The sequence below is a fragment of the Lissotriton helveticus genome, chromosome 10, assembly GCF_964261635.1.
Source record: "Lissotriton helveticus chromosome 10, aLisHel1.1, whole genome shotgun sequence".
NCBI classification, from domain to species: Eukaryota; Metazoa; Chordata; class Amphibia; order Caudata; family Salamandridae; genus Lissotriton; species Lissotriton helveticus.
The window spans coordinates 685658109-685671147 of NC_136071.1; the positions used below are offsets into that span (position 1 = coordinate 685658109).

The 13039-nt window shown below is 42.5% G+C and overlaps 1 protein-coding gene across 15 annotated transcripts in view; it reads right to left on the bottom strand.

Annotated features, from left to right (window-relative positions):
* KMT2C (lysine methyltransferase 2C) overlaps positions 1 to 13039 on the bottom strand; it is a 1799940-nt gene that overhangs the window by 932403 nt on the left and 854498 nt on the right. For all 15 annotated transcript variants that reach the window (XM_078663231.1, XM_078663229.1, XM_078663237.1 and 12 more), the window contains one exon: positions 8154 to 8263. In XM_078663231.1, the coding sequence (XP_078519357.1) occupies positions 8154 to 8263 (110 nt within the window). The remainder of the gene's footprint in view (positions 1 to 8153; positions 8264 to 13039) is intronic.

A 13039-nucleotide genomic window follows, 5' to 3' on the forward strand; every position in this document is an offset into this window, starting at 1 on the left:
AACATGTACGCTTAACAAAACGCCCCACAGATGACCCCTTAGCACTTGTGTTATATCTTTGTGAACGTGCAGCTTTTACTGTTTTCTGAACCACATGAACACTTCTTTCTGCACTGTTTTTATAAATGTTTTCCTACCCTGGACCTTCATTTAACTCCTTCACATACCTTGCTGTGCTCCCCATCCGCTGTGCAATAGTGACAGTTATGTCTGGGGAAGGATTCTTCAATTCCGCCAATTTGTCTTGTATTTTCTAGCTTAACGTTCTATTAATAAATTGGCCTCATATAATCTCCTTGTGCAATATTTGAATTTGCACAGCACCACTAAGGTTCTCAATACAGAGATATACTGTTCCATGCTTTCCCCAGGCAATTGAGCATGAGAGACCAGTGTATGCCTCTCCACAGCAATGAATGAAGCACTAAGTTAGAGTACTTAGTGTCCCTCTGTTGCACTCCGTATAGGTTAGAGTAACCTTTTTCAAATTAAAGAAAGTTCCACAATTAATTCCTCCACATTTTATATGAACCATCCCAATGCATTTCGGGTCGGAGACACTTCATCAGGGAACTGTGTGTCCTGGGTGGAACCGGAACGGAGACCAGGTGGATTTAGCGTACAGTATTTCGAAATCTGTATAATCACGTTGCAAGGCTTGAGATTTCCAGAATTACCATTTGATTTGGAAACGGAAATGTTATCCACCTGGTCTCCGTTCCAGTTCCACCCAGGACACACAGTCCCCTGATGAAGGGTCTCCGACCCGAAATGCATTGGGATGGTTCATATAAAATGTGGAGATACTAAGAAAATGTGGAAATGATGTACAGTCATATATGAGAAGTATCATTATGATGACAAACAAAGGACAATAAACAAGATATTCTTCAGAACTGAAATATTATGAATGAATTGTGGAACTTACTTTAATTTGAAAAAGGTTACTCTAACCTATACAGAGTGCAACAGAGGGACACTAAGTACTCCAATTTAGTGCTTCATTCTTTGTGTACCTATACTCCGTTAGGTTAGAGGGGGATACCTCGTGTGCACCCAAGAAGTGTCATTTCCATTAGAAAACGATTTCGTTTTTGATTCAACCAGTGTGTCTCACCCCTCTTTTGATTCTCCACAGCAAAGCTCATCTTCTTTCGGAATTCTCCTCTAAAGCTCTCATGGCATCACTATACTCATCATCAGGCAACTAATCTGACCCAGAGGCCTTTCATCATTACTTTCAATGCCGATGGATATGGGTAAGGCTTTCAACACCTTCCTCCACCCCAAGGTTGTGCTTTAAAATAGCCAGCTTCCTTTTAGAAACGATTACATTACCATCGACCGCCTCCAAATAAGTCTCAAATGATTCTCTCCAATCCTCCCAAGGCATCACATGGCGACCCAGCCATTGTAAAAACTTAAGAGGAGGAATTATCGACAGCGCCTCCATATTGAAAGTTCACTACTAGAGACAAACAAACAAAATTAACAAACTGATACAATAAAAGTTGTCACCACCGCCTCTGCAAGCTTAGAGCACCGATTGTTAACAACTAAAGCAACAAAAGTTGAAATAAGAAAGGTTGTTGCCGTAGCCCACACGTCAAGGCAGCACAGCTACCCTCACGCAGCTGAGGTAAGTTTAATGGCCTCAATGCGATTGCGGTGCTACGTGCTGCCCGCGTGCCTATAGTGCCACAACCGCAGATGCAGCGTTGCGCCCTATAGTGGTGAACAAAGGGTCTCTGAACATACACTTCATGTCACGCACTATGTCAAACAGCAACTCTAACATGCTTGTGCAAGGTGTTCACGCTTCACTAGTTCACGCGTCCCTATTTGCTTAACATGGTTCCACTCACTTGACCGCAAAAATTGGTCAATTAAAGATTGTAGACTTGCCTTGTCAGACATGCAAGTCTTTCCTCGCCACACACTTCCAGCTTTAGTATCCATGGTCCCAGAACACTTCTGCCCGTTGCTGAGCGTCGCAACAAATACTTCCCTTCCGAAGCAAAACTCAGGGGGTTGGCAACACAGGGAATACACCATTCCATCCTCGTCGCCAGTTTTGAGATCAACCACACAACTTATGTGACTGTAACCGTAGTCTTTAATTAGCAAAAGCTATAGTCAACCAACCCCTGGCAGGAGAAACCGTTATCTGTCACCAGCATTCTGGAATCAACATAGCAGCTGCAGAGTGGCATGAGCCAGTTCAGCAAATAGTGCATAACAATGTTAGGATACATGAAGTAAATGCACAATACATAAAAGTTAGGGCACACCAAGGATCCCATCTGTAGACTCACTACCGCAGTGCTAGTTGTGGGAGTACTAGAGAAAGCCTTTTGGGTGCAGATAGGGTCTTCAGTTCGGTGCACGTTGCCTTTGCAATTAAAGAACGAAGCCTTCTCGGGATCCCAGTTTTTACCCTTGTACCCACCCTTGGTCTGTGTATTGTCAGGGAGCCTACCCTCCTGAATAGGTTTTTGGGGTCCTTGAGAAGCCACTTGGTTTTTACCTTTAGGCTGTTTGCCATCTTTTCCTTGGGCGTGGGTAGATGGGGGGGGTTAGCAACCCCCTTCTTCTGTTCACCTCTACCATGAGATGTTTTGGATACCCTAGTCTTGACCCAATAGTGAGTCTTCTTTCCCAATTCTTCGGGAGAGACTGGACCTAGGTCCACCAAGTACTGATGCCATTTTTGGAAACACAGTTACTTAACATATTCTCCTTCAAAATAAGATTATAAAACCGATCATAGTCTTGCACTGTTTTACCTTTCCAACAGCCACCTAGTGTCTTTATTGAAAAGTCGACAAACTCTATCTAGGTCTGACTCGAGGTTTTGTGAGTCCCTCTGAACTAAATACTGTACTCTTCAGTGGCGAGTTCAAAGCCCTCATTCAAGGCATCTTTCATGAGGAGATAGGACACTGCATCTGCCTCCTCCAATGTCAGGAGTCTACCCCTGCACTACACTGAAAACACCTCTCAGAGTAAAGAGCCCCAATACTTCTGGCTGGGTCTCATTTTACAAGCCCTCTCAAAGACAGTAAACCACTTGGTGATGTCATCAACTTTTACATATTTGGGGACAATCCCTTTAGGGATCTTATGGCCCAAAGTGTCATGTTTCTCGCTATTTAAAATGTTGCTGCCACCAGAGATGAATCCTAGGCCCATCTATACTCTCTTTTTCTATAGCTAAGATTTTAGACTCCAAAGCTATTCTCCTAGCTAGTTTCTGAAGTTCATTTTCTTCCTCCGCAACTTCATCCGGGGTACTACCAGAGGCACTCTAATTTGAGGTACTGCCCTTAGGGGAATTTGAGGATTCATCATCCTTACTGACATCTCCATCTTCAGGGGTTGTTGCCATTGCCATGGCTCTATCATGCTCAGCAAGCAGGGTCAGTAAATGAGCCCTATTAGGTGTAGACACCATGGCAAGGTTCCATGCATTGCAGAGTTCCTTAAGCTGGGTCAACTAAAGTTTCTTACAAGGGGCCAAGTTTAGCACCTGGGCATTACCCTCTGCATCATAAACGGTACTAGATCAGTTCGGACCTTTTTAGAAAGTTAGAAAAAATCTAGCAGACTATACTTTTGAAAGGCCTAACTGCCTAGGATAGTTCACAAATCTAATACAAATTGACTGGGGGACTTAACCAAAGCCCTAACAGTTCAAGTTTAGAAATTGTGAAAAACAAATTGACAAAAATGTAAAAATAATTTTTAACTAATGTCAATTGTGGAGACATTTTGTCAAGTCACTTATTGCCCAAGTGGTATCAGCAAATGGGAAGTTTGTAGCCCACAGCTGAAACATAACTGTAGGAAGCTACCTCTTTATATAGTGGACCATAACAAGGTACATTGTGTAAAGACTCCAGGCAAAGCCAAATTGGCTTACAGAGGCACAAATGATATACCAAATGCTCTCTTTTGTGGTAGTGTTGGCCTGCAGTGAGACTTATCATTTGGTAGCGCTAAGCATTTGTTGTACAGAGGGAATAAATAAGACACACACTGAGACCACTTTAGAATAATAACTTGTATTTTTAAATACATTTTAATGCCAAGAACTTCGGTAACTAAGTACTTGTTAAAATACAGATTTTTACAGGTAAGTAAAACAGTCACTTCTTTACACACAATGCTTTCCTATGGAGGGAAAAGGCATAGCTAGCATACAGGTATTTGCGATCAGCATCTGGGGGTCTCCTTTGGGACTTAGCGTCATAGAAGGCCAAGGTCCAAAGTACCACAAGTAATTACTCTTTACCTGCCTTGGGGCATCCGGGTGCAGAGGTGCTGGTAGGGTTAGTAGCTAGGCGCACTACGCCAGTAAAAAGGGGATACACCTAGAAACAGACTGCAGAGGGGGACAAGTCAGGGAGCTACCAACAGGGGCCTTGGGTCACAAGGGTCAAGGGAGCAAGTGGGCACAGCCGGTTTGTTGGTACCTAGGCTGGGGCAGAGAGCCTTGCGGTGTGTCAGTCTTGCCAGTTAAGGGTGCATAATCAGGACAGCTGGGCCACTCTGGAAGTGGCTCTTGCGGTGCTGACGTCCCTCGAGTGCTGCTCACTCTTGGTGTTGTTGGAGTCGGGAATGGAATCTCACAGTCTTAATTTGCTGCAAGGGGTCCGGTCCCCTAGGTATTGGTCCTGGTGTCCCCTCATTTGGTGGGGTGGTACAGATCTGACCGTCAGGAGCACAGGTACCTCTCCCTGGGAGGATGCAGTGTCGGGCTGGCCGGTGAGTGGCAACTAGGTGAACTGTACTTAGCTTTTCGGTGCCTGCGTTCTGCAAGGGAGTAGCTCCTCTACTCCAAGGAAGATTGCTGGCAATTTGCAAAAGGCTGGCAGTTTCATAGGGTTCTTAGTAGCTGGTCAGCTGAAGGTCGAGTCACTAGCCATGATTGTCGAGACTTTGTGCAGGCAGGCAGGGTTTGGCATCAAAAGTCCACAGTCATTTTCCTGTTCTCACTTTTCTTGAGACTCTTCTTTGTCCTCTCTTCTAGATCCGTCGAAACCAAGTTCCGGTGTCAGGTATGCCACCTAAACACTTCATTTAGGGGTGTTACGGGGAGTGACAGGTAGTAGCCAATGGACTACCTACCTATAGGGTGCCTACTTCCTCTATATGACCACTTCTTGTGGGAAGTGGGCATATCCCCAAACCAGAGAGCCTAATTCTGCAAAAGCTAAGATGGTGGAATTCTAAAAGTCATGTTCACTTCAAGTAACCCACCTTGAGGCTGGTGCTAGCCTGAGAGGGAAACACACTTCCTGGCTAGTTCATTTTCCCACCTGTCCTGGTGCCAAATGGGCCTGGGGCAGAGTGTGGCATTTCCATTGTCTGGGGAGGCCTTGGGTCGCAAAGCAAAGGTGGCAGAGGCCTTTGAAGCCTCCCACTTTGATATGCTGATTGCTTAGTCATCCTGTTTGGGACAGCACTTTACTGTTGTCCAAGATGCCAAGGGGCCTCAAGTTTTAGTTAAAAAATGTAAACAATTTTGTCACAATTATGGGCTGGAGATTGACACTGACAAATCGAAGCTTATGGTAGTTAAACTCAGAAAGTCTTTCAAAGAGAACATCATAATTAATGATTTCATATTGAAGCGATTTAATAAATTTGACTACATTGGATTGAAATAACTAGAGACCCGATTTTTAAAAAGTTAGCTCATTCGGAATCGCAATGCTTGAGCTTTTCTGAAGCTTGCGAGAAAAAAAAAACAAGCAACTACCCACTAGCCCCGGTAATTGAGATGTATAGGGCCAGAGCAGTGAGTACAGCACTGCCTGGACTGAACTATGAGTTGTTGTAGGGCTTTTTTGTTATTCAAGAGGAAAAACAAATGAATTGAGTCTCTCTTGATTGTCCCTTAGTGTCCCAAATTTGCCGTTCCGCGTATATCTTGCTTTATAATCAATTTGCCATTCAGCAAATTTAAAACCTCTACTCTACAGGACTTGTTTTTAAGTCATTCAGGAGCTTGCACCCTACAGAATAGCTCTCAAAGGTAAAATTAATAGATCATAAGTCACTGAATTAGCTATCTCTCATCAAAATATGGTGAGAAAAGATAGTCGTAAGTAATTTCTAGGAGAATCCTACCAGAATCCCACATAATGGGCACAAAATATTAAAGGCCTGGTACTGAGAATGAGATTTTATTTATATCAAATACAACCATCTAGCATTAGAGCACTTCATACATATCAAAATCAGGCTGGACATCTTAACTGTAGCTGCTTTTAATGAGAGGTGGTTCAATTCCCTTTCAAAATCAGTTAGATGCCCAGTCTGTAATACCAGTTCTGAAACCGAGGAACAGAAGTTATTTTTTGCAGTGCATATTGCACCCCTTGTCTAGAAGATGAATTGTGCCCCTCTGCAAACTCCTAGGGCTGAGAGATCCTTAATATGTGCTGAAGAGTTGTACCATTGTTACCAGCCCTTGTGTTATATTTTCGGTCTCTAAATTGCTGGAGTCGACTTTGTGAAACAGAGGGAATTTTTTAAATGTGCATTGGTGATTCCATTTACTCTTTTCTTTATCTCCTTGTATGGAATATATTGATTTTTTTTGTATTAAGTTTATTCTTTGTTGATGGATCATATGGTCTGATTAAACAAATAAAAAAGGAATGAATAAGGAGGTGAGTCTAGGCCAGCATCTATGATAACACAATAAGAAATATATAGCTTTCCTAGGGGACTGGAATCATAGGTCGTCAAACCAGTTTGGGTAAGCGTAGTATTGCCTTAACAAGAGAGGAAGTGAATGCAAGTGTCCTTTCTGAAGGTTTCCAAATGTATCACATAAGAGTTGTGACATTTTGAAAAGCTTCAAGCTGATCATGGCTTAGCAGGATTTTAGCTGTGAGTAACCTGTAGTAAAGTGGCCAAGGTTTTGGGGTACAGATTTCTCCACCCACTCTTCTAGGATTGTTGCACCTGAAGGGGTCATGTTTACACTTCAGAGGAAGCCTGCAACCTTCACTTGGTGTGGAATTTGTCAGCCTCGAAGTGCAAGGGGCAGAAGTGTTGGACAGACGAGCCACACAACTTCTGGTGAAATCTGCTCGTTGCAAAACTAGTCACCACCCAGTCAAAGCATAGAAAAAAACTGGAATCTTCATCTGTTGAGTTTCACAAGCCCAAACAGTCTGCAGGATTGAAAGAAGAACATATAAGCCCAAAGGACTCCGCTGAATGAACTCTAAATGAAAAAGGATCCACCAGCCACTCATATCTCAGGGACGCATGTTTCTCAAAGATGATCCAAGTGAGCCAAATGCCTGATGGCCTCCAGGGACACAAAACGAGCAGGAGAAAGTACTGTGTGTATGAAGCAGACCAATGTTGCACTGGTCCCTGTAAAGATTTTTTTTGTTGGAACCAGGGACTGACAAAGCCAATTTCTAAATCAATGGTATCTTGAAAGTGATTTATCCTATCAGCCCCAATATCTAAATCCTCTACGAGGAAAAGTGGGAACCAGTCTAATGCCCCTAGCAGAAACAGAGGCACCAAAGAATCTTCTCTGCCAAGAGGGGGGTAAGGCAGGCACACAACCCAAAGAAACTCTGAAGTTTGGAAGCAGTTAACTGTGCCAGCCTTCACAAAATGACATACTCTCATTCAGGCATTCTGGCCTGACTGAAGCTGTAGGTAGCCTAGAGCTGGGAGTAGTGCTGTATTCCTGGAGTGGGAGGGCTCCTCTAAAGGCCACTTGCGAGAAATGCATATCAACTCTGACTGGCTATGCAGAATGGACTTTAAAATGCTACATCATTTAAGATTTGTCATATTGGTCTTATTTCAATTATAAAAAATACTGGTTTCATTTTACTAAATTAATTTTGGAGTTTTGGGTGATTTCTTCATTTGAGCATTGTTTTTTCACTGATTGCACCTCAGATCAAGAGAAAGCCTACAACCTTGTGCCAAGTAGCTTCTGAAGGGCAAACTTCAGGAGGTCCGGGAGACAATGCTTGTCTGATTAGGAGCAAATTTACCTGGCTTTCCACATTATTATTACTAAAGAATTCCATTGAGAATAGGTGTAATATCATCCCTATGCAAAGGGGGAAGAAGAAAGACTGTTGGGTTTTCAAACTGTCACTTACCGTGAGTTGGCGTCACATATGGTCTACACATTGTACAGTCAAAACCACTGTCAGCTGCATTTTCAACTTCCTCCTCTGTGTTAAGACTCTGACAGCTTGCATGTAACCACCTAACAACAAAATATTTAAGTCAGGATAATAAAACAAATAGTGATAACACATTAAACTGCACAACCTGAATAATATTTGTGCTACAAAGTCTAGTTTATCAATTTCACTACTAAAGATGACAGTGTTAGGGTGAAAGATGATGTGTATACAGGATACTTAACATAGTGACATTTGTAATCTGAGCCCTACTATTCATCTTCCACCATAATCATGGCATGTCACTCTTAATAATGGTGGGCACTGGAGAACTTTTGAAAACATGGACCTGCCTACATCCAAGCACCATCCTTCAAACATGTCCACTAGGGCAACAAAACTACTATTCCTTTGCTCTACATTAAAGGCCAAGTAACATATAGGCATAAACAAAGGATGGGAGTGGTCTGAAGGAAGGGATCAGTGTAGGACCATCAGAGCAAGTCACTAAGGTGAGCGACTAATATTTTGTCCAAATGTTTGAAAAGCTTCCATACAGTCTATGAATCTAAACTAGGGAGTGTAGGAAAGTGTCCGTTTGTGTGTGGTCACCTCTCCCACTTTTGCTCCAAATGCTGATGGTTAGGATTCTGATCGTGCACTGGAGTCTGCTGCCCAGAACCCAGTGCCTGTGCTCTCTCCCAAAATTGTTATGTTTGAATTGATAATCCCAAATTGGCAAAGACCTGACTCCCTTTTAAGTCTCTAGTATATGGTAACAAGGTACCCAAAGCATAGGTGGTAAAAGGGTTCCAGGACTGCAGCACGGTTGTGAGCAACCCAAGCAAACTACTGACAGCAGGTCTGCCATTGTAGACTGCAGGAGCAGTGCAAACTGCTCAAAATTTGTCTGTACCCTCAACAAATATTTTCTATAATTTATGTCAGACACCCCTAAAGTCGGCCTCCTTAGCGAAGGAGGCAGGGTGCAGTATATTGAAGGTGAGGACTTAGAGGTGTATGCTTGTATGTCCCTATAGTGGTGTTCCCCATCGAAAACTACTATAAGTGTTAGCAGTCCTTAAGATAACATGGGCAGTCACCCAGGTACTCTTGAGCTCCATTAAGGTAACACTAAAATATGCCATGTTTAGTACCAAACAACATGCATTCTCACCCCTGACACAAATCTCATGCCCTGGGTAACACAGTAATGAACATAGGTGGCGACCTTAGAGATGGACAAAGAGAAGACCTGTGTAATCGACAACAGGACTTTGCCAAGCACAAGTGGGATACTTTGTGCCTTTGACAAAATACTTGGAACTAAGTGGCCAACCCTCAAACTTGGCTAAAACGTGGCACTCTCAATGAGAGAGACCCAAATGGAAGCCAAAAACACCCTCAGACTCCTGTGGACTAGTGGCACTAGTCCCCTGCAGATTGCAGGTAAAAACACTCGCAGGATCCAAAGAATGGCTGGCCATCCGGCGCTCCATGGGATTCCCCACAACCAGTTAGCCCAGTGTATTGTCGGAGCTGTAGTCTCGCCTGTCTCAAGTTTCAGGCCGCTACGTCAATCCCCCGGACCCAGTGAAGTCCCAATACATTTTCACTGTGATTACCGCTGCCAAGGCTTGTTGGTCACCAATCCAGTAACCGACCTCAACACTCAATGCTGCATCTATAGGAAACACAGTGCAACCATCATTCAACTTTAGCAGCTGTGTATCGGACGTCTATTTGCATTCTGTTTACTGCAACCCTGTAAAGGTTCCACATAACTCGACCTGCAACAGACTGATTGTCTCTAGTTGTTTTTCCCATTGACCGTAATGTTATATTGTTTATGCATTTTTCTGCACTGATTTAATATTGCCTCAAAAATCTAGAACTCCAGTTACATGTATGATATTCCGTTTTATTTTGGTGCCTAAATTAAGATTAGAAAACACACTATTTAAAAAAATTATTGACTGATTTCTCTCAAGTCGTGTCAATTACTTAACACAATAGTAGTTGACTTTTTAGAAAAAACGAAAACAGAAACCACAAGGGATGAAACCAAATCATGGCCAATTTTAAGGAAAGACAATTTAAAGGAAATCCAAAACAATCCAAAATTAAAGGAAATATTTTGCATTTTAAAGGAAAGATAATTTTAGAGAAAATCCAAAATTAAATTAATATTGGGTGGAGTCTAGGACTACTGTGGAACTTTTGGGCTTAGGGATGGCTCCTAGAATTTGGAACGCACTACCCCCAGAAACCAGACTTACCACATCTACTGCACTGTTCAACAAGCATTTGCAATGCAATAGGTCTCGCATTAGGAAAGTTTGAGCTATTGGTCTTGTAAATGACAAATTTTTTATTTATGTGTTGGTTTTGAAAATAGCGAAATTAATAGCTTTGTCATTTACAATGCCAATACGTTTAAATTTTGAAAATGTGACAGCTATAGCATTTGTAATGCAACATATTTTGTATTTACGTGACTTAGATGTATTGATATTACAAATAACAATGGTTTTTAGTTTTTAAAAAAATAAAATACCTAAATAAAAGTTATTGTAATGTATAATGGCAATAGCTTAAGCTTTTGTAATTAACTTTTGTGAAGATTATGTTCAGTGTATTTTACTGTGAGGAAAATCTAAGAACAGAAGTGTAATATTAACATCTTTTTGTGACATTTGTAATGAAGTTTGAAACATTGAGAGAACATATTTGAACCAGTTGAATGGTTGCACAGATTGATGCTGTGGTGGCGCTTAGTGATATTAGAGATGGCAACGAGTGATGCTGTGTCGTTCAGTGAAGCTCTGGTAGCGCATAGTGATGCTGTGGTGCCCCTGAGGGATGCTGTGGTGGTGCGATAGATAGATAGAGTGAGGGTGATAGATAGATAGAGGGAGGGCGATAGATAGCGGGCGGGCGATAGATAGACAGATAGATAGAGTGAGGGCGATAGATAGATTGATAGATAGAGGGCGATAGATAGATAGAGGGCGATAGATAGATAGAGAGATAGATAGAGGGCGATAGATATAGTGAGGGCGATAGAGAGATAGTTAGCTAGATAGATAGATAGCTAGATATAGATAGATAGCTAGATAGAGGGCGATAGATAGAGAGAGTGAGGGCAATAGGTAGATAGAGTGAGGGCAATAGATAGATAGAGTGTATCAGAGGCAGAGAATTTGGGCGGTGGGGGTTATGATTAAGAAATCCTATCCGAGACACCGCTGGGAAGATAAAACGATGTGTAAGTTAGGGAAAGCAGGAAGCAGTGAATAGGGCGGGGAAACCGAAAGAAATGTGGTGCACAGCCGTCGAGACAAATGAAAATTCAGGAAAGATGGGCTTAGCTTCTAGGAACGGCAATTAGACATGACTAGATCTGACATTGTTTGGTATTTGGGGTGGCGGGTGGAGGCTGGGAGGTACAACACGAGCTCCGTCAGACACAGCAAATGTTTGCATTGAGACCATCTCTGATAATTAAAGTTCCCAACCACGAAAGTGTTTTTCTTGCCAGACTGGTTTCCAAGTTATCCCGCATGTGCCCAGCTACAGGCAGTGGGCGCTGTAAACTCCGCCTCTTATTCAGAACAACTATATATCCTAGAGGTGGGGGGAGCCAACAAATTCCGTGCGCCCTGGATATGATTCCCATGTAAATCTTACAACAAACATCATGTAAAATATAGTCTGTTCAAAATTTAAAAAAAGTTCATTTCTTTATCATGTGGAAGCTTTGTTTGGTCAAGTGAGGAGACGTGGATTTATCATTTTGTGTGTCAAATTGTTTAATTTAGCCACTAAATCGTTTTATTTCTCTAGCTTTACAACAAATGTTGATGTCTTTTTATTTCTTGGCACGCGAAGTTGAAGCGGGTGACAGGCATAAAGCACACGAAAGCTCGGCTCGTTATGGGCTGGAGGACCAAGATGACCTCGAGTAGAGCTAGGAATCGGACCCATCTTTATGCACTGTTCCCCATGTTTACCTTACGTGGTTGATTTCTATGCGCTTATTTGACGTGGGTTTTTTATAAGCGCTACTTTACTGCTGATAACCTTCAGATATGAAGGGTGCATTTCCATACGTATTTTCCATATACCTAAAAGAGGTAATACTCAGAGTGAGGGCTTCCTACCAGATCCGGCCTACCACTCAGCTGGACGGCTACGTACACTACATGCATGGGTAGTTGTCTACCGCTATTGTATTCTTGCTTGAACGTCCCGTTTGCTTTCTTGGGTGACGACTGTGACGGAAATGCATTGTCGCTTCGCTGACACGCCTGACGCCATAGTATTTAACGCTTGAATTAGGCATTTTATATAGTGCCAGCATCTCACCCCTGGGGTGCTTGCTTGAGTCACAGTAAGCATGCAAAAGCTGTAGGGACCAGGAAACGAGGACATTTGTTTTATATATATTTTATTTGAAGCACCAGCTCCGGAAATTGAGGTTCAAAAAATCAAGGCCAGCGTTGCCACTTCACCAAAAATCATAAACATAATAAAATATATTGTTGCCTTCTGATGGTGCTTGTGTGAGCATTTTTAAGTGTAAGAAAACTGTAGTATTGCTTAGCAACCCCCATAAGTACAGATTGAGCTCTATAGTAAACCTGTGTGTTTCTTGTTCGCAGTGGGCGGGACAGAGTATGGGCGCACGCTAAATACTGGTGCAAACGCCTCTGGAAAAACCCAGGCTGCTTCAGACAGGGCTGCGCAGGGTTCTAGGAGGAAACACTTACCTTATTTTTGTGGACATGGATATACCATGTGAGGCTAAAAACCCACAGTAAACAAGCATTGCCTTTGTTGATCTAGTTACATAACTT